Source organism: Myotis daubentonii, chromosome 7 (genome assembly GCF_963259705.1).
Source record: "Myotis daubentonii chromosome 7, mMyoDau2.1, whole genome shotgun sequence".
Taxonomy (NCBI): Eukaryota; Metazoa; Chordata; class Mammalia; order Chiroptera; family Vespertilionidae; genus Myotis; species Myotis daubentonii.
The window spans coordinates 52,262,617-52,281,073 of NC_081846.1; the positions used below are offsets into that span (position 1 = coordinate 52,262,617).

The following is an 18,457-nucleotide window of genomic DNA, read 5'->3' on the forward strand; positions in this document are numbered from 1 at the left end:
CGGAATCAAACCCGGGACCCTTTATCCTCAGGTTGACGCTCTACCCACTCAGCCAAACCAGCTAGGGCAAAAGAAGAAATTTTTTATTAGCGTTCACATCAATGAGAAATCCTGTCTCAGAAGGAAATAGCTATCAAAATGGAGGGGAAAATAAGATAGAGGTAGATCAGATCAAACTCATCAGGTATGAAGACCAACGCTATGTCCTCTACCTAGGGAAGTGAGGGGTCTTAGTGGAGTAAGTTGAGCAGGTACTGAGTTTAGATATAAGACTTAGACTGCCAATTACTATATCAAAATATTTTAAGATTTTTATGAAACTCGTGTTCTCAGGATGAGTTAAACTTAGTGCTCACTCTACTGACTACTAGCAGAACTATGTCAGCTAGCAAAAGAATATCCAAATGTTCCTGTGAAGAAGACTGTGTGCTTTCATTCAGAATAAATCATAAGGCCAGCAATTGTTAAGACGAGAAAGGAGTCTTGTTTGCTATGTAACCAGAGTGACTAATCTTTCCACATTGATTGTGCGTGAACATAATGCCTACTGTGTACAGAGAGAACACTCTGCAGAGGAAACTGGAGACTAGGTCCAGACTGTAAGGTTTAATTTTTTTTGTTAGGCTAAAAATAGGGCATATGAAAGGATTTGTTGGCTATCAAAGTAGTGTAATAAAAAGTACAGAGCATGACATGAAAAATGGAAAAGTTTAAGCCTTAAAAAGAGTCCAAAACAAAGGAATGCTATAATTGCAGATGGAAGAATGGCTTCTTGGAGGGGTGAGTTTTAATGAGTCTTTGAGGGAGATAATGGACCTGGATAGGAAATGCTCTATAAAAACAACAACAACACTTTTCTGTTTTAAAGCTTTTTTTTTTCTTTTCTATATCAAGCCACCAGGTAGATAGTATCATGGTTAAAGAGAAGTTAGACATGTCCTACCCTCAAGGAGCCTACATTTCAAATGATATAAAGTGCATACATAGCCCTGGCAAGTTTGCTCAGTGGTTAGGTGCCAGCCCATGGACCAAAGGGTCATGGGTTTGATTCCCAGTCAAGGGCATGTCCCTCAGTTGCAGGTTCCCCAGTCTCAGTAGGGGTACGGGAAGGAGGCAAACAATCGATGTGTCTCTCTCCTGCTGATATTTTCTCTCTCCTCTTCCTCCTCCTCCCTCCCTTCCATTCTCTCTAGAAATCAATGGAAAAATATCCTCTGGTGAGGAAAAGAAAAAAGATAATAAAGTGCATACACATAGGAAACAGTAGCTGAAGCTTGGCTAACCTAGTGTATTATAAAGAGTAAAGAGACAATATGGAAAAGTTGGATATAGTTTGGATCTGTAAAATGGGATTAAGTAATACCTGCTTGACAAGTGTGTTAGAATAAAATGAAATAACACGTGAAGTGTCTCACTTGATAGGCAATTGATGTGCACGCTGTCTCTCTCTCTCCTGTTCTACTTCTCAATTCCAAGGTAGTTTGTGGGGGAAGGGGGAAAGAAGAGATGCTTGAAGGATGCATGATGAATGAAACTGTCCGAAGGGGTGTGGCTTGTCTTGGGCCTTGAAAGATTGTGGGGTTTAGTGAGTGAACATACATACAAAGAAATAGGAATACAGAATGCGCTTTTGGGAGCTCCAACAAGCTTTTATTAATATTAAGTGGTAGAGGTGATTTGTAAGGCAGGCTTGGAACCTGGAGGCTTGGAACCTGGAGGTTGGCTGTGCTTATGTAGCATTCTTCTTCTGCTCAGATCCCAGTGTTTCCAATACTCGGACTAATTGCTTACATGTCACCATGTGTCAGCTTCATAGTAAATAGGAATCAGAAGTTGATCACCTTTGGGTTCCACATAGCAAATAGCATAATAGGTTATACATAGTAAGGCCCTCCATAGATATTTGTGCAGTTAGTAAAATAAACACTTAGGTACATCAGAAACAAGGGCTGTTGAGTATTATGTGCTGATATTATATCAAATTCTGTAGCACAGTGTGAGAGAGAATATTGTTGGGTGGAATAGTAGAGTGTCTTGGGGATGGCCAAATGCTATTTTCACCTTGGCTTATTGGCTTATGTATCTTATGAACTTGAGCAAGTTCTTGTTCAATATGTACTTTTATCTGAGTCCATTTCTTAGTTGTCTGCTCTTCTGACCTTAGTTTCATCATCTATTGAATAACGAATGCCTCTCTCATAGAGTTGTGAAGATAAAGTGAAAACTAGCTCAGTGCCTGGCTAATATTGGGTGCTCACATAAATATTATTAATGATCATCATAATTTTTATTTTTGTTATTATTAATTCACATTGAAACCTTCTTATGCACTTTTGTGGTGGCAAAATTCACAGTTGTTCTATTAAAATATTGAGCAAAAATTGAAATGATGGACAGTACTATTCTGTAGTGCTTCATAATTAACCCTGCTACATTAAGTTCAAAATGATGTTATGTCAAAATTTCATTTTTGGAAATAAAGACCTGTGAAAATCTAAGGAGAATGCATCTTAGACCCAATACTTTGTGATAGGAATTCAAAGAGTGTTTTTCAGCACCTTCCTGGGGCTCTTCCAGGCCATATACTAACTTGATTTCCTTGTTGGCCATAGCTTTTTATCCTCATTTTTGCAGCAGCTGAGGGAATGAAGGCTCAGGTGACAGCTTAGTGATTGTGAAAGTCATAGTAATGATAAAAAAGTTAAATTTTGAATCAGTGTCTACAATAACTAGGAAGTGAGATAAAGCAGGGTCATTATGAACACTGAGGAAGGATTACTGAACAATGAGACTGTTTATATTGTTTGGGTGTCATCTCAGTCTTTCAGCCTGTTGACTATGAAAAGTATATGTGAGTTTTTCAAAGATAGATACCGTTTCGGTAACATCGAGTCACAGAATGTCACATTTTGTTCTTTGTGATTTTCACTGAAAATTTATGAACTAGTGTTCCAAAGAGATGACATCACACATCAGCAGCTAGTTGTCTGTAATGTTTTTTAAGCCCTTATAGAGCAGGTATGCTGCATAATAAATAATTACAGACATAACTATGGACATTGTTTTGACTTGAGGGATTCAGTTTAGTGTTTTAAAAGCTCCATAGTGTGATATAAAATAGCAACTCTGATTTCCACATACCCAGTTTCAAACTTTGGACTCAGCTTTGAGAACCTCACTCTGTATCCACATCAGTTATAAAATTCTGCATATTCTTATCCCCTTATCACATTTCAAACAAAATGCCATTTCCTTCTTGAGGCCTGCCATGATCTTACTTCTCCTACCTTGGCGCATTCCTGGTATTTGGTATTTAATCACTATTAGACTTACCTGTCCCCTCCTGAGGGTTATTTTTTAAAAAACCCCTATATTTCATATGTCCCTTGGCCTTCCTATGCCCTCTTTTGAAAAGTATCTATTTAGGTCCATTGCCCATTTTTTGATTGGGTTGTTTATCTTCCTTTTGTTAAGTTGTATGAGTTCCCTATAAATGTTGGAGATTAAACCCTTATCAGTGATAACTTTGGCAAATATGTTCTCCAAGGCAGTGGGCTTTCTTGTTTTGTTGATGGTTTCTTTTGCTGTACAGAAGCTTTTTATGTTGATCTAGTCCCATTTGTTTATTTTCTCTTTAGTTTCCATTGCCCTCGGAGCTGTATCGGTAAAGATATTGCTTTGGCATATTTCTGAGATTTTACTGCCTATGGATTCCTCTAATATTTTTATGACTTCCCATCTTATGTTTAAGTCCTTTATTCATTTTGAGTTTATTCTGTGTGTATGGTGTAAGTTGGTGGTCTGGTGCAGCCACTGTGGAGAACAGTATGGAGTTTCCTCAAAAAATTAAAAATGGAACTCCCATTTGACCCAGTGATCCCACTTCTAGGAATATATGCCAAGAAACTGGAAACACCAATCAGAAAGGATATATGCACCCCTATGTTCATAGCAGCACAATTTACCATAGCTAAGATTTGGAAACAGCCTAAGTGCCCATCAGCAGATGAGTGATTAAAAAACAGTGGTACATCTACACAATGGAATACTATGCCACAGTAAAAAAGAAGGAATTCTTACCATTTGCAGTAGCATGGATGGAACTCAGGAGCATTATGCTAAGCGAAATAAGCCAATCAGAGAAAGATAAATATCACATGATCTGGCTCATTTGTGGGATATAATGAACAACATAAACTGATGAACAAAAACAGATCCAGAGACAGAGAAGCATCTATCAGACTGTCAAACCTCAGAGGAAAGGTAGGGGAGGGCGGGGGTAAGGGGGAGAGATCAAGCAAAGGACTTGTATACATGCATATAAGCCTAACCAATGGACACAGACACCAGGGGGGTGAGGGCATGAGTGGGGGTGAGGTGGGGGGGGGCAATGGGGAAATAAGGACACATGTAATACCTTAATCAATAAATAAAATAAAATTAAATTAAAAATAAAAAATGAACTATAAACAAATAATCTCTATTCTACTATGAGGCAGTGACCATACCTTATTCATCAAGTGTTTTTACTGCCTGACTCAGTGCCTGGCACATCGTGGGCACTTCGTTTCATGCATTAGTAGATGAACTGCTTTGATTCTGTTGGAACCCCATTTTTGAAATTGGAGATCATACTTCTTTGTAATAATCAAAGGCTAAATGGAACAAAGAAGATTGGAAAAACCAAATATAGGTAATAAACTTGAAAGTATGTGGTTACTGTGGGCTTTGTCATTGTTGGCCTGACAAAAAGGTTAAATTAGAATCTTTTAGTTCACAAATGGTATCTTTGCTCCCAGTAATAGTAGATTTTTGTTGTTATGTAGTTTTATTTTTAAAGACCATGACAAATCTAACTGGATAAGGATTAAATGAATGCCCACAAACTAGATCTGTTTGTGACATTTTTCTTTATTTCACATTAAAAAACATTCTTTTCAATCACAGTTTACATTTAATAGTGTTGTGTATTAGTTTCAAAATACTGTATAGCAGCATAGTGGTTAGAAACCATATACTTAAAAAAGTGTTCTCCCTTATATTTCCCAGCACCATACATAGTTATTACAGTATTACTGACTATATTCTCTGTGCTGTACTTCACATCCCCATGACTAGTCTGTAACTACCAGTTACAGTCCCTTCTCAGTCCCTTCATCTTTTTCACCCAGTCCCCCAACTCCCCTTCTGGAAACCATCAGCCTGTTATCTGTAGCTATGAGTTTGTTTCTGTTTTGTTTGTTCACTTATATTCTTTAGATTCTACATATGAGTGAAATCATATGATATTTGTCTTTCTTTGACTGATTTATTTCACTTAACACAGTACCCTTTAGGTCCATCCACGCTGTCACAAATGGTAAGATTTCTTTCTTTATTATGGCCAAGTCATATTCCATTGTATATATGTACCATACTTTTTTTAATTCACTCATCTATTGATGAGCACTTGGGTTGCTTGCATAGCTCGGCTATCATAAATAACGCTACAGTGAACATAGGGGTGCATATATTCTTTCAAAGTAGTGTTTTGGGTTACTTTGGATAAATCCCCAGAAGTGGAATTGCTGGATCATAAGACAGTTTCATTTTTAATTTTTTGAGGAACCTCCACAGTGGTTGCACCAATCTGCATTCCCACTAACAGTGCACAAAGGTTCTCTTTTTTCCACATTCTCTCTAGCACTTATTGTTTGCTGACTTATTGATGATAGCCATTATAATAGGTGTGAGGTGATAGCTCATTGTGATTTTGATTTGCACTTCTCTGATGATTCGTGATGTTGAGCATCTTTTCATATATCTATTGACCATCTGTATGTCCTCTTTGGAGAAATGTTTATTCATGTATTTTTCCCATATTTTAATTGGATTGTTTGTTTGTTTGTTTTTTTGTGTTGAGTTGCATGAGTTCTTTATAAATTTTGGATATTAACCCTTTCTTAGATGTATCATTGGTGAATGTCCTCTTATTCAGTGGGTTCTCTTTTCATTTTGTTGATGGTTTCCTTTACTGTGCAAAACCTTTTCCATTTGATGCAGTCCCATTTGTTTAAATCTATTAAGATTTTATTCTTGTATATGGTATAAGGTGGTGGTCTCTTTTTTTGGGATATATTTGTCCAATTTTTCCAACACCATTTATTGGATAGGCTGTGTTTACCCCATTGTATATTTTTGCCTTCTTTGTCAAATATTAATTGACCATAAGGGCATGAGCTTATTTCTGGGCTCTCTAATCTGTTTTATTGATCTATGTTTTTATGCCAGTACCTTGCTGTTTTGATTACTATAGCCTTGTAGTATAGTTTGTTATCTGATAGAGTGTTTCTCCAACTTTGTTCTTTTTTCTCAAGATTGTGTGTTTTGTGATTTCATTTACATTTTTGGATTATTTGTTCTAGTTCTGTGAAATACACCTTTGGTGCTTTGATAGGAGTTGCACTAAATTTATAGATTACTTTTGCTAGTATGGACATTTTAACAATGTTAATTTTTCCTATTCATGAGCTTTCATTTATTTGTATTTTCTTCATTTTCTTTCTTCAGTGTCTTATAACTTTCTGAGTACAGTCGTTTACCTCCTTGGTTAAATTTATTTCTAGGTATTTTATTTTATTTTTTGATGCAGTTATAAATGGGACTTTTTCTTTAGTTTTCCTTCTGATGGTTTTTTTTTATTGGTGTACATCTGTGACTTGTTATATCAGGTGAATTTTATTCCCCCTAGATACCATTGTGAGGAATTATAGGTTTTGAAAATCAAAGTAGGAAACCCTAGAGTTTGTGAAGAGTGTAGTGTTCCTCTTTCTTCCTTTCTTTTTTAATTGAGGAATATGAGATCACCATGCATATAAAACACACCCAAGTGTAAGGCAGTAAAGTGAACCCTGACTAAAAGCAATCTGGATAATGAAGTGGAAAGTTTGTGTCTGAGTTGCCGAGAATCTTTCATTTTGTCTGTGACTACAACAATTACGTTGTGTTTTAGGAATTAAGAGGAGTTCTTCATGATGAAGGCAGGGGGTTCTTCCATGTGTTACGGTTGAAGAGCACTGAGTAGGTGCTAATTAAAGGATCAGTTCATGAGAAATTTTATAATTATAAAAACTCAGATTACCTTTGATCATTTTTAGTGTTTCTCTTACTTTTTATTTAGATATTATAGAATTTTTTCTTGTCAGAGAGCAATGTTTAGTTTTGACCCTCCTGCAACTCTCAAAAGCATAGAATACAATTTTTAGTTATTGTAAGAAAAAAGGCAAGATGATCATTAAAATGTTGGTATTGCTTTGAGCAGTGATTATTGTTTAAGTGGTCTTCATTGAACGAAATATGCTAAGTTACACATACCTGTGCTTTTTAAAAACAAGCAATTTAGACTCATAGTTTACTATCCCTTTTATATTTAGCGTTATTTTTAGGTTGATTGTTTAGGTAATATTCAACAGGAATAGTTAAATGTGTAACCTCATGGATAGCTAAAAGGTTCATGATACTAAAATTTTAGCTGTTTAGGAGATGAAATGCATATAAATATATTAAGAATCTTTTATTATAACTTGTAAATTAGCACTTTTGGACCAATTCTAACTTCAGGATTATTTTTTGTCCCTCTAGAATGCATTCCAGTTGACTCATTTATCAATTTTATGAGTAGCATAAATAAATTTAGTTCATCTGTCTATTTATATACTTTAAGTAGACCAATGTAAACAGTTTCTTATCTGCCATATGTTGAAATGTTTTAGTAAAGTAAAGACAAAACTGGCTAGTCAACAAAGATGGCATTGAATTTCATTGTTTTGGGAAAAAAAGTTAAGTGAACTAGATGCCTGTTAATCTGGCTCTTTAAATATCATCAACAAAAGTATCAGAATGTGTTTCCAAGGACAAAGGCGGAGTTTTCCCCGCTTTGATTGGTTGCTGCTCGGTCCTGTCCCGCAGCCATCCTTAATTGGCTTTGGGTAGACTGGAATCACATAAGCAGGGTGACATTTATTGCTTGCCTACTTGTTTCTTTGCACTGAGCCCTGAGCTTCTCAAGGAGTCACTGTAAAAGATTTCTTTCATTTCGTCCATGGTCTGCGAGAGGAGATCATACTGAGAAGAGCAGGCATGAGCATGAGTGGGAGGAGGGTCACTCTGCCTGCAATTACACCCTTAGTTCTGCAGAAGAGGGTATGTGCTGCTTTCCCTTTATTCCTCGCTGTTTTCTTTTCCTTGTTACTGTGTGTTTATTAATATGTTGGAAACTTTGGTTACATATCCTGAGAGAGACTCTAATTCGTTGAGGCTACAGGTAATTAAAGAATATGCTATTAGCTTTAGACAAAGGGAAAAAATAACATCTTTGCTAGGACATCTTTGTAGTAAAAGCTGCCTGTAACAGCAGTTTGGGCTCCATTTCAGGGCATTGTGATTTAGAGACTATTGAAGCTTTTACTTTTTTTCCCCCTTCTATTGTAACTTCAGGCCTCTTTGCCTTTAGTGCAATAGGAAATCTGCTAGCTATTATGTTTTCTATTTGTCTACTGAGGAACAGTTTCTTTGTTTGACTGTAATTTCTTATACATCCATCTTCATTTTTGTATGGACTATATATAATTGTTTTTACTGCTTACACATGTAGCGCCAGTTTATTACTCTGTGATTTCTACCCATTTGGATTGAGTTTCTCCCTATTTTGCTTAAGAGAAACTTCCCAGTAAATTTCCCTGCGAAAGGGCTTTCTGTTAATTATTAATGCAAGCAAGCCTGTGTATGAAAATAGTTTTTCTGTTAGTTTTTTGCAAAGATTATTTTCATGTCTTGCAGCAATGTATTTTATAAGGTAATAAATACACTGTGTAATGTACCATTTAAGTAAAACTGAATATACTAAACTTCTCTTGAAATTACATCAAATAAGAATATTGTATTGAATTCTTTAAAGAAGCAAATCTCTTGCATAGAAAAAGAAAGCACAAAAACACATTTTTGGCAATATTTTCTCTGAATTTATTTTGGTGCTACTAGAAACTGCAATATTTATTTCCATGCCTGACTTTTAATAGTTAACTGTTGGTTAACTATTAGTGTGTTCCACTAAGTCAAAGGTCATGGTTTAATTTATTTGAAAATGACAACTGTAACGATTAAGATGAATTTTAAAAAATAGAAGTATCTCTCTTTTGTTATTTTCAACTTTTAGGTTTTCAACTTGCTTTCTTATCCTATCCACCAATTTATTCACTACGGACATTGTACTTGGCACTGGAATAGTATATGGTAATTTTCCCAACATTTGTTTGCAATCTTTCTTGATGCCTTTCTCTCATTTTATTATTATTTTTTAATATACTTTTATTGATTTCAGAGAGGAAGGAAGAGGGGGAGAGAGATAGAAACATCAATAATAAGAGAGAAGCATTGATCAACTAGCCTTCTGCATCCCTTCCCCCCCACCCCTCAACTGGGAATTGAGCCCACAACCCGGGCATGTGCCCTGACCGGGAATTGAACCATGACCTTCCTGGTTCATAGGTGAATGCTCAACCACTGAGCAACACTGGCCTTTTCTATCATTTTAAGCAAATTTAATTTAAAATATTGTGCTTTGAATCTTTATTTTGATTTAGGCTTGGCAGTGCATCGATGATGACCATATAGGTTTTCTTAATCACTGGGGATGTGAAAAGGCACATTAACATATGTCAAATCTATGTTCTTATGTTTTTCTTCTTTGTCCAGTTAATATTGCAGTGTAGATTGACCATGAAATGCTCATGAGAATTTTGGACAGTGTGCTGGTGTGGTGGAAAGCATACCACCTGGACTCTCCATTGATTGGCTCTGTGACCTTGGCACGTCACTTAAACTCTCAGGGACATTATTTCCTCACCTGGCTGAGGACAGCTGAGAGATTTTCATTTAGTGCTCTCTTAAGTCTTATTTGCATGTAATTCTGTGAATCAAATCATATATTTTGCATTTTCATAGTTATAGAAAATATTGAAACCATTTTTTTATTTTCTTAGAGTATAAAACATTACAAAAAGGTGCTGTCATTTTTAAAGATTTTGAGCAGTTAGTCTAGGGCGGGCCCTTCCACAAAATACCAACTTCTGTGCATGGGCCATGAAGTTTCAATCACAGGTCTAGGGAAAGTGGTATGAGTACACCATGGCTCTGCCTGGTGAGTAGCAAACCAAGCATACTCTGGGAAGCCGTGATTATAACTGATGTTAGTTCTGAGCTGCCACTGGACACATCACTGGGATTTCTCTTGGTCTTTTGATAATAAGCTTCTTGCTAGGTTTCTATTATAATAATTACAGAAGTCAAAATTCCCTAAGCCCAAATCTATGTTACTCCTTTCCATTGAGCACAGGTATTAAATGTTCATATATTTTAGCACATTGTCATTTGCAGAAAGCACTTCTTTCACCTGATATTGTAACCCCCAAAGGACCCATCTATAATAATAAAAGTGTAATATGCTAATTAGACCAGATGTCCTTCCAGACATCCTTCTGGACGACCTTCCGGACGAAGCCAAGGCCGGAGGGGAAGCCCCGGTTCTAGGTGCCAGAGGGAAGCCGGGGTTCTGGGTGCAAGAGGGAAGCTGATGCCAGCAGCTGGGGGAAGGAAGGCCTACTCTTGCATGAATTTTGTGCATCGGGCCTCTAGTTGTGTATAAAATTGTTCTGAAAATTTTAGAACCTCGTATTTAAAAAATCAAAAAATTTTAAAAACCTCTTATTTTTCTGACTAAAAAACATACACCTGCTCTGGTTACAGCATACTTCCCTCCCCCCCCCCCCCCAAGATAGAAAATCATTCCACACTTGTAATTAACTTGTCATTTCCTGTATGCACCATAATATTTCTCAGAGTGTTTTGGGAGCAGCTTTTTACGTTCCCAAGAAGGTAGGTACTTTCCCCACAGGTTTGGCATAAAGTTTGCTCATCTTTAAGGAGTAGTTCTTGCAAAATAACTTGCCAACTGGAATCCTAATCACTTGAAAAGCTGAGGGCATTTCTGAAAATGCTCAGCAGCACTAAGGAGTACATTTCTAACCAGCTAGTGTATCTGGCTGTAAGAGTCTCCTGGGAGTGATTGGGAACTTGAATTTTAAATATGGCCCTCAACATTATATGGGTCTTTTTTTGTGGCAGATCAAATACACTTTGATTTTTGAAGAGCAGAGTATTTTGGTAGATTTTCCGTCAAGCAAATTGTAAATAAATTTTTGGCTTTCTCTAATTGTATTTAGAACTGATTTCCTTGATTCTAATGAGTCGAAATTCTAGTGAAGATGGTTTTATCACATCTCTTATAAATGATCACATCCTCACCAAAGGTTTGGAATGAATCCTTTACCTCATTTTTTCTCTGATAACTACTAGGTTATGCTTTTTTTTTTTTCCAGATGAGAAGACTGAGTCTCATGGGTGTTGAGTGACTTATGCGAGGTCACTCAAAAGGTCAATGCCAAAGCTAGAAATAGAATCTAGGTCTTGTGACTTCGTGTGTTTCTCCTAGATACCTGTTACCTCCTGAAGTTAACATGTCAATGAAATTGCCTTATAGTGTGTGTAGTTGCCATTCAACTTCTAGTCTGAAAGTGGTTTAGGCAAATTCTTTCATCTTTCTTTGTACCTCCGCCAACTCCCATATGCTCTAGTGTAGAAAACATATTATTCAGAAAGCAATTGCAGGCAACAGAATGAGTGTGTTTGTGTGCCTGTGTGTGTGTGTGTGTGTGTGTGTGTATGAGAGAGAGCGAGAGAGAGGGGGGGGGGGATTTAGAGAAACAATTTATACCCAGAGCTCTAGATTGGTACATTGCATCAAGAAAACACATGTTAAGGTTCCAAAGAGTTAACTAAAGACTCAAGCTAACTAACTTGTAAGGTATACATTAAGTGCAAAAGAAAATCTGCATGTTTTATAGAAAGGCTGCAAAGTCATAAGGCCAGATGTCTATATTCTGATTCGGTGGGTAGAAATGTTTCATGCCTCTATCAGATTAATGTTGTTTTGTAGATTATGCTTCCAGGCATTTCTGCATTCTTTATCTAGACTTTAGTTACAGATATATTGATAAACACAAACAATCCTGAAGAGTCTCAAATCTCAGAGGAAAAGGAATAATTTTTAGAATATATTTTTCTTAAGATTCATATCCTTTTGAAAATATGAAGTTTGTGAGTATAATATGGAGTAATGCCATTTAACAGAATATTCAGTTCCCCTCTATACAAGAGAATAGTTATATTCATTTCCTTCATACAATTAGAATCATTGCTGTATTAAAAAAAAAAAACTGAACATGATTTTGCAAAGAATGAAACATCCTATCACTATTTTGTCCAGAACCTTTCAAGTATGTACAGAATAATCCAAATGTATGCTGCATTCACTGTGCTTCAAGGCCTGGACCTACCGCAGTTGCCCAGCTTCACGTGACACCTCCCTCCAGCACATTGTTGTTCTCCTTGTGCTCCCGGCAGCATTCGCTGTTGGTCCTTCTGTGCTCCCAGCCTTGTGCTCAGTGGCCTATAGACCACTCCAGGCTCCTGTTTGCTTTTCCGAAGGTTGCTTATTGCCTGTGTCTGAGCTCTGGTACCATCGTGAAGCCTGGAATACTCTTTCTCATCCATTATAATGGTATCTCGATTCAGCATCAGTGGACATGCCTCTGTTACTCATTTCTCAATTCAGTAACTACTGTCATGTGACCAATTTATTGTTACCTTTTTTGAGATTTAAGTCTTATCAGCTATCTTATGCTTTCTGGCTTTTCAAATTTGACTTCAAGTCTTCTTTGTGTACCTTGGGTATTTTTTGTATATCTTATCCTATGTGGTTTTTAAAATTTGTCTCTTTTTGTCTTCCAACTAGGTTTTTTAAATTTAAGGGAAAGGCTCTTCAAACAAACTGCTTTGTCAGTTGCAGGCTGAATTAAATTTTCTGTAATCATAAAACTCAAAAGGAGCATATTAAACAGGGAAGATACTTATTTTTCTTTTACTTTACAGGAAGAATCAGTCCAAAGCTGATGTGGCGGCCTCAGCTTCTTGCTTTCTCTTACGTCTTCCTTCGTGTGTGTCCCTTTCCTTTTATGGAAAGATAAAAGCAAATCTGCAGGCATCCTGTTCACCTTCCCGGCATACAGCGTGGGGAGGACCTAGGGCATGCTGGCCAGTTCTGTGGGATGTTAGTGTGCTGCTCCGAAATAACCAGGAGCGTCTGCTTATGTCCTACTGGCCAGGACTGTGTCACATCGTCAACCCTGGACACAAGGGAGGCCAGGAAATGTAGGTCTTGAACTCAACTCATTGCCCTCCTCAAATCCTCATCTAATCAGGAATATAGGAAGGGAGAGGGGAAGCGTGGCTCCTGGTGGGCAACTAGCCATCTCCACTACAAGTACCTTGGCTGTATTAGGCATCCAGTATGTATTTATCCCTTGGATTTTTATTGTCATTACGACAGATACAAAATATGATTATGCTCTTTGAACAAATGTTTTCTATTTCTTGTATGCAGATAGTAGAAGGGGTGCTGAGTGGGGAGAGAGCAGGTTTCCTGAGTAGGAGAGTTACAGAAAATCCACATATGGCCCTGAATTCAGATGGTTGGCTTGCTTGGAAGGTGGCCACAATGTGGTCGTGAGTATAATTATTGCCCAGAGCTCTCATTCTTGCCAAACCTTGATCTTTCTGCTGCCCCTTTAATTTTTAATATGGGGTAACTTACTTACATATTCACCAGGAAGGGTGCCACTGAGATGAGTGGGTTTTGTGTTTTGACAAAGTATTTTTTTCCCCCCTGAGAAGTGAGTTTTTGAGAAGTGGTATAGTAGAGATCCTGTGTTTTGGAGCCAGGAAGTCCTGAGTGTGAGCTCAGCTCTGTCACTGACCAGTGGTATGACTTACAGTGCCTCTTTTAAACCTTTCTGAGAATCAGTTTTTCTGTCTTGGAGATAATGATGCTTCTGTACAGAACAGTTGTGAGGATAAATAGGGTAGATATTTAAAAATACTTGCCATATAGTAGTTCAACAAATGTGAATTGCTACCCCCCTTCCAATTTGTAAAATGACATGTTTTACTAGTTTCATAAACACTTAAAAATCTCCCTAGTTCTATCAGTGGACTTTAATTTAAATTAAAAAAATTTAAACCAACTATTATATGCTGATAAGTGGTTGTTAGGTGATAATAGGCGGTTCTGTTATTTCTCCTTTTTCTATCCTAGGGAGTATCTGGTAGGGACTCATGGGTTGTATATTTGAAAGAAGTAGAATTGTGCCTTGTGTGTAGACATGTTTCAGTAGACAGAGGTGTCATTGCTGTAATGTTAGTGACATGATGGCAGGGCTGTGTCACTTTTCATCATCACTGGACTTAAGTGTCTGGCACAGGGAAGGTGCAGAGTGGGTTTAAATTGCTATCAGTTCAACAAACACAATTTTTAACAAAATAAAAATTGGGCTCCTCTGGCACTCACCAGCTATTGACCTTTCTTCTCTACGTTTGTCTGTCTGAGGCATTCACATCATTTTTCTTGGGTTTCATAACTTGTGGTATAAAGTCATGTGCTCAAGGCCCACCTCGGCTGGTCCCCCTGCCTTTTTGTTAGCGTGTCCGGCCCCAGCTTGCTGCTGCGGACAGTTTGGTGTACTCACTGCCTTCCACACACACCAATAAAAACATAAACAGCCATCAGCTGTTCAGCACTGATTACACATTCTCTTTAATCCTCATAAGAACCCTGTGAGGTTGAGGGACAAGTTGGGAGGAGGAAAATGAGGCTTGGAGACGGTAAGTGTCTTACCCAAAGTACACCACTAATGTCAAAGCACTTCTCTAATATCAACTGAGTGCTATCAGTTTGCTAGCAGTTGGTCCATGTTCTAGAATGAGGAATCTGAGGCTTGTGGCTGATGAGCTGGCAGTCTAGGACAGAGGTCCTCAAACTTTTTAAACAGGGGGCCAGTTCACTGTCCCTCAGACCATTGGAGGGCCGGACTATAGTTTAAAAAAACAACAACTATGAACAAATTCCTATGCACACTGCACATATCTTATTTTGAAGTAAAAAAACAAAACGGGAACAAATACAATATTTGTATTTGCATGTGGCCCGCGGGCCATAGTTTGAGGACCCCTGGTCTAGGATCTGTTCACAGAGCGGGCTCCAGCGTCCATCACTGCTGTGAGCACCTGGACTGAATCTGCAAGAGAACAGGGCCCGTGCCCCATATCACTTTGTAAACGACAGCACTTGGTCCACATTTGGCAGTGAAGGCAGATTAAAAATAGCTGGCTTGTTAACAGTCTCAGACTCTTGCTGGGGCAGTCTTACGGCTGGTCTCCTGGCCGTGCCCCAGCACCCTCAGCCAAATCGAGAAAATAAGAATCTCTTTTTGGCAGAAAAGGGAAGCAAGACCTTTGGTAATTTCAGATATTAAACCCTCTGAGAGGATAAAGATTTTCTACCCCTGTAAGATATTAAAAATGCTTGCTCTTAAGACAGCTCCAAAAGAGAAATTAAAAACCATTTTGGCAAAAATAGCATTGTTAGTAAGTGATTATAACTTCCTACTTAGACATCCATATTTGGACATATACATCCAGTCGTGTTTGTGAACATGTCAGGAATAGTATCTCTGTTTCAGAAGTCAAATTAGTTTAGGTAGTTCTGTCAAGATTTGAAGAAAAATTTTGACCTTACCATTCTAAATGCCAGAGAGAACCTCCCTTTGAGATTCCTGGTGACTTTACACACACACACACACACACACACACACACACACACACACACACACACAGTATGTACAAACAAATTCATATTGAAGTTTAAGATGTAGACATGATTTACCTTAAAAATTCAAAGAATTGAGGATATTTAAAAACAGATTTAAACTTTATTACAAAGCTTGTAATTATATTAAGCAGGACCTCCATAGGGTTAATAGTGTTCAAGTTGTAATTGGCAAACCATCTTATTTCTTCCTCTTTTTTTTCACCCACTGAGAAATCAAGACTCCCTCTGCTGGCTATTTCAGTATATGCAACTTTCCTGGCAAATTATGCTAAGAAAAGTGAAACAAAGGAAAACATTTTTGGATATTCAAAAAGCTAGGTCTTTGGGACACAAAAGCATTTTTATGTCCTGGTGTTCAGTTATCTAACACTTGCATCTGCGATGTTCTGTAGACGTAGCAGCTTAAAGGAGCATGCAAGTTGCATGAGCAGAGTGGAGGGAACAGGATCAGGTAGGAGCCCAGAGACAGGTTCCACGGCCGGCTCTGCCAGTGACCAGCTGGGATCCCTGGGCAAGTCACACCCTCTCCGGCCTCAGCTTCTTCACTGGTAAAATGAGAGGATTTTAGTGCCTGTTCTCCAAGAGCCCATCTAATGGTTACATTTTAAGATTCTAACAGCATTGATTCCATTTCTTTCACAGGAAAATGTGCTACACGTGTTTCACACTGACAAAGTAAATATTTAGGAAAATGAAGCAAAGGTAAAATTACAAAAATATATACAGATCGTTTGTCCCTCATGCTGTCACAGCATGGCAATGTTAGGTTTGGAAAGTGATGTTTTGTTTGCTATTATAAGTTTGTAAAATAATACCCCCAGATGTCCCAGAAAGACCGAAAACCTCCTGTTTCATTGATTCGGTGAAACCTTAAGTTATAAGATGTATCGTTATTTTATATGTTTCTAATTAGACTATGACCAGCCACTGGTGGTAAATTACATCTAAGTTTCGGGGAGGTCAAATGTGAGAAAATGTGCTTATCGGAATCCATGAGATAAGGTAGTGCCTACAGGGCTTCAGCTGATGCCAGCCAGCTCAGGAATTGAACAGTGTGATGTGTCCTGGCTTCCAATAAATCTCTTTCCTGCCCTGGTGTTTCCCCCTCTGTCTTCTGAGCACTCGTCCTCTCCTCTTCAACTTGTCTTCCTTTCTCACCATGTGAGACGGTTTTTAACTTTTTCCCTGACACATGTCTGGTGGTTATTCTGGGAAGAAATGATGGCTTAAAAAATGAAATGAGACACTGGGGTAACACTGCGTCCAACATAAGCATGACCAGTGGTTTTTTGCTTTAAATATGAATACGCATTGACACTTGCGAAGGTCTTTTCACTTTGAGGAGGGATTAGTCATTACTGGCATCTTCGCGGGAATTGAATGTGTTTCAAGAACACCAGGCCTCAGAGAACATTCCTTTGATGGCGTCATCGGATGCTTTAGGGTGGGATTTGGGTTTTGACCCCCTTTATTTTTCATATTGGATTTAGGTTCTAGGATAACATTTATATGTGTATATGTATGTGTGTGTGTACCTCTACATCCATGCTTTAGGATATTTTTGGACTTAGTTTTTAGTTTGACTTCTTTCATGATGAAATTGGAGCTGTGTGGTGTGTTTTTTTATTACTTTTTTTTTCTTAACCACATAACAGAGCAAACTGAAAGAGCTTCCAATTTCTCTTTGTAACATCTCATCCCCTCTAGGGAGAAAGGAGGCCCAAGGAAGGGACAGTCTGCAAGGCTCTTGGCCTGAGGCAAGGATTGCAGAAAAGTAAAGAACAGAGTAGGGGAGTAGAGTCGAGCAGAGGGGCTCTGAGGAACTTTCTGGGCCTCCCTGTCCCTGCAGACTGTCTTTCTTCTCTTGGTTGGAAGCCTAGATGTGGCCTGATTTGGCCGTGTCACTGATCCAAGCTGCCAGGTGTGGCCATGCTAAATCCTCTGCCCTGCCAAGTGTGGCATTTCCAGTAGTGAGGCCATACTGGTCCTCTTTGGCCTGGCCTGATGCTGGCCGGGACACGCATTCATACCCAGAACCCCTGTAAGATCTATATGGGCCACAATACACAGGCCCTTTCACCCTGAATTAGTTCATCTCTTTACCCCGTCATGCCCTGGGATTTTCCTGTGGAAATGTAGTAACATGGGAATGTACACAATTCAGTTTTTGCGGGGAGGTATGGGGGTGATTCACCTTGTGACCTTGAGGATTGCAGACTAATAGGAAGAGCCTGGGCCAGTGGTGACTTGATGACATCACTTCACCAAAGCCCCAAACTGCCTGCCTCTGGTTTCGAATGTGAGAAGAAACAACGTGAAACCTAAATTGTGTAGGGTAGCTTTTCTGTTACTTGTAGCTGGACTGCTTCCTAAATGATTAAATCATCATGTGATTACTTATCCTTTATTTTTTACCTCTTTGTAATCATCTGCTTGTAAAACTATCATTTACTAGTAAACGTAATTCTATATTTTCATTCATTGAAAAAAGGTACCCTGTCATTTATGTGTCTTAAAAATGATCCCTTGTTGTAGTGGCCCCCTCTCTAGTTTGCACTGATGGGAACCAGTGTTCGGCAGTGCTGGGCAAAGATGCTTTTTCCACAGGCACCTGTGATTGCTCAGCTGGTCCTCATA

The 18,457-nt window shown here is 38.3% G+C and overlaps 1 protein-coding gene across 2 annotated transcripts in view; it reads left to right on the forward strand.

Moving 5' to 3' along the window:
- Window positions 1-18,457, forward strand: part of GRB14 (growth factor receptor bound protein 14) — a 107,702-nt gene that overhangs the window by 37,951 nt on the left and 51,294 nt on the right. Inside the window, exon 1 of one of the 2 annotated variants that reach the window (XM_059704255.1) lies at window positions 7,978-8,181. The exons of the other annotated variant lie outside the window; for it this stretch is intronic. Coding sequence (XP_059560238.1) covers window positions 8,119-8,181 — 63 coding nt within the window. The 5' untranslated portion in view covers window positions 7,978-8,118. Of the gene's footprint in view, window positions 1-7,977; window positions 8,182-18,457 lie in introns of those variants that run through there. 2 annotated transcript variants of the gene reach the window in all.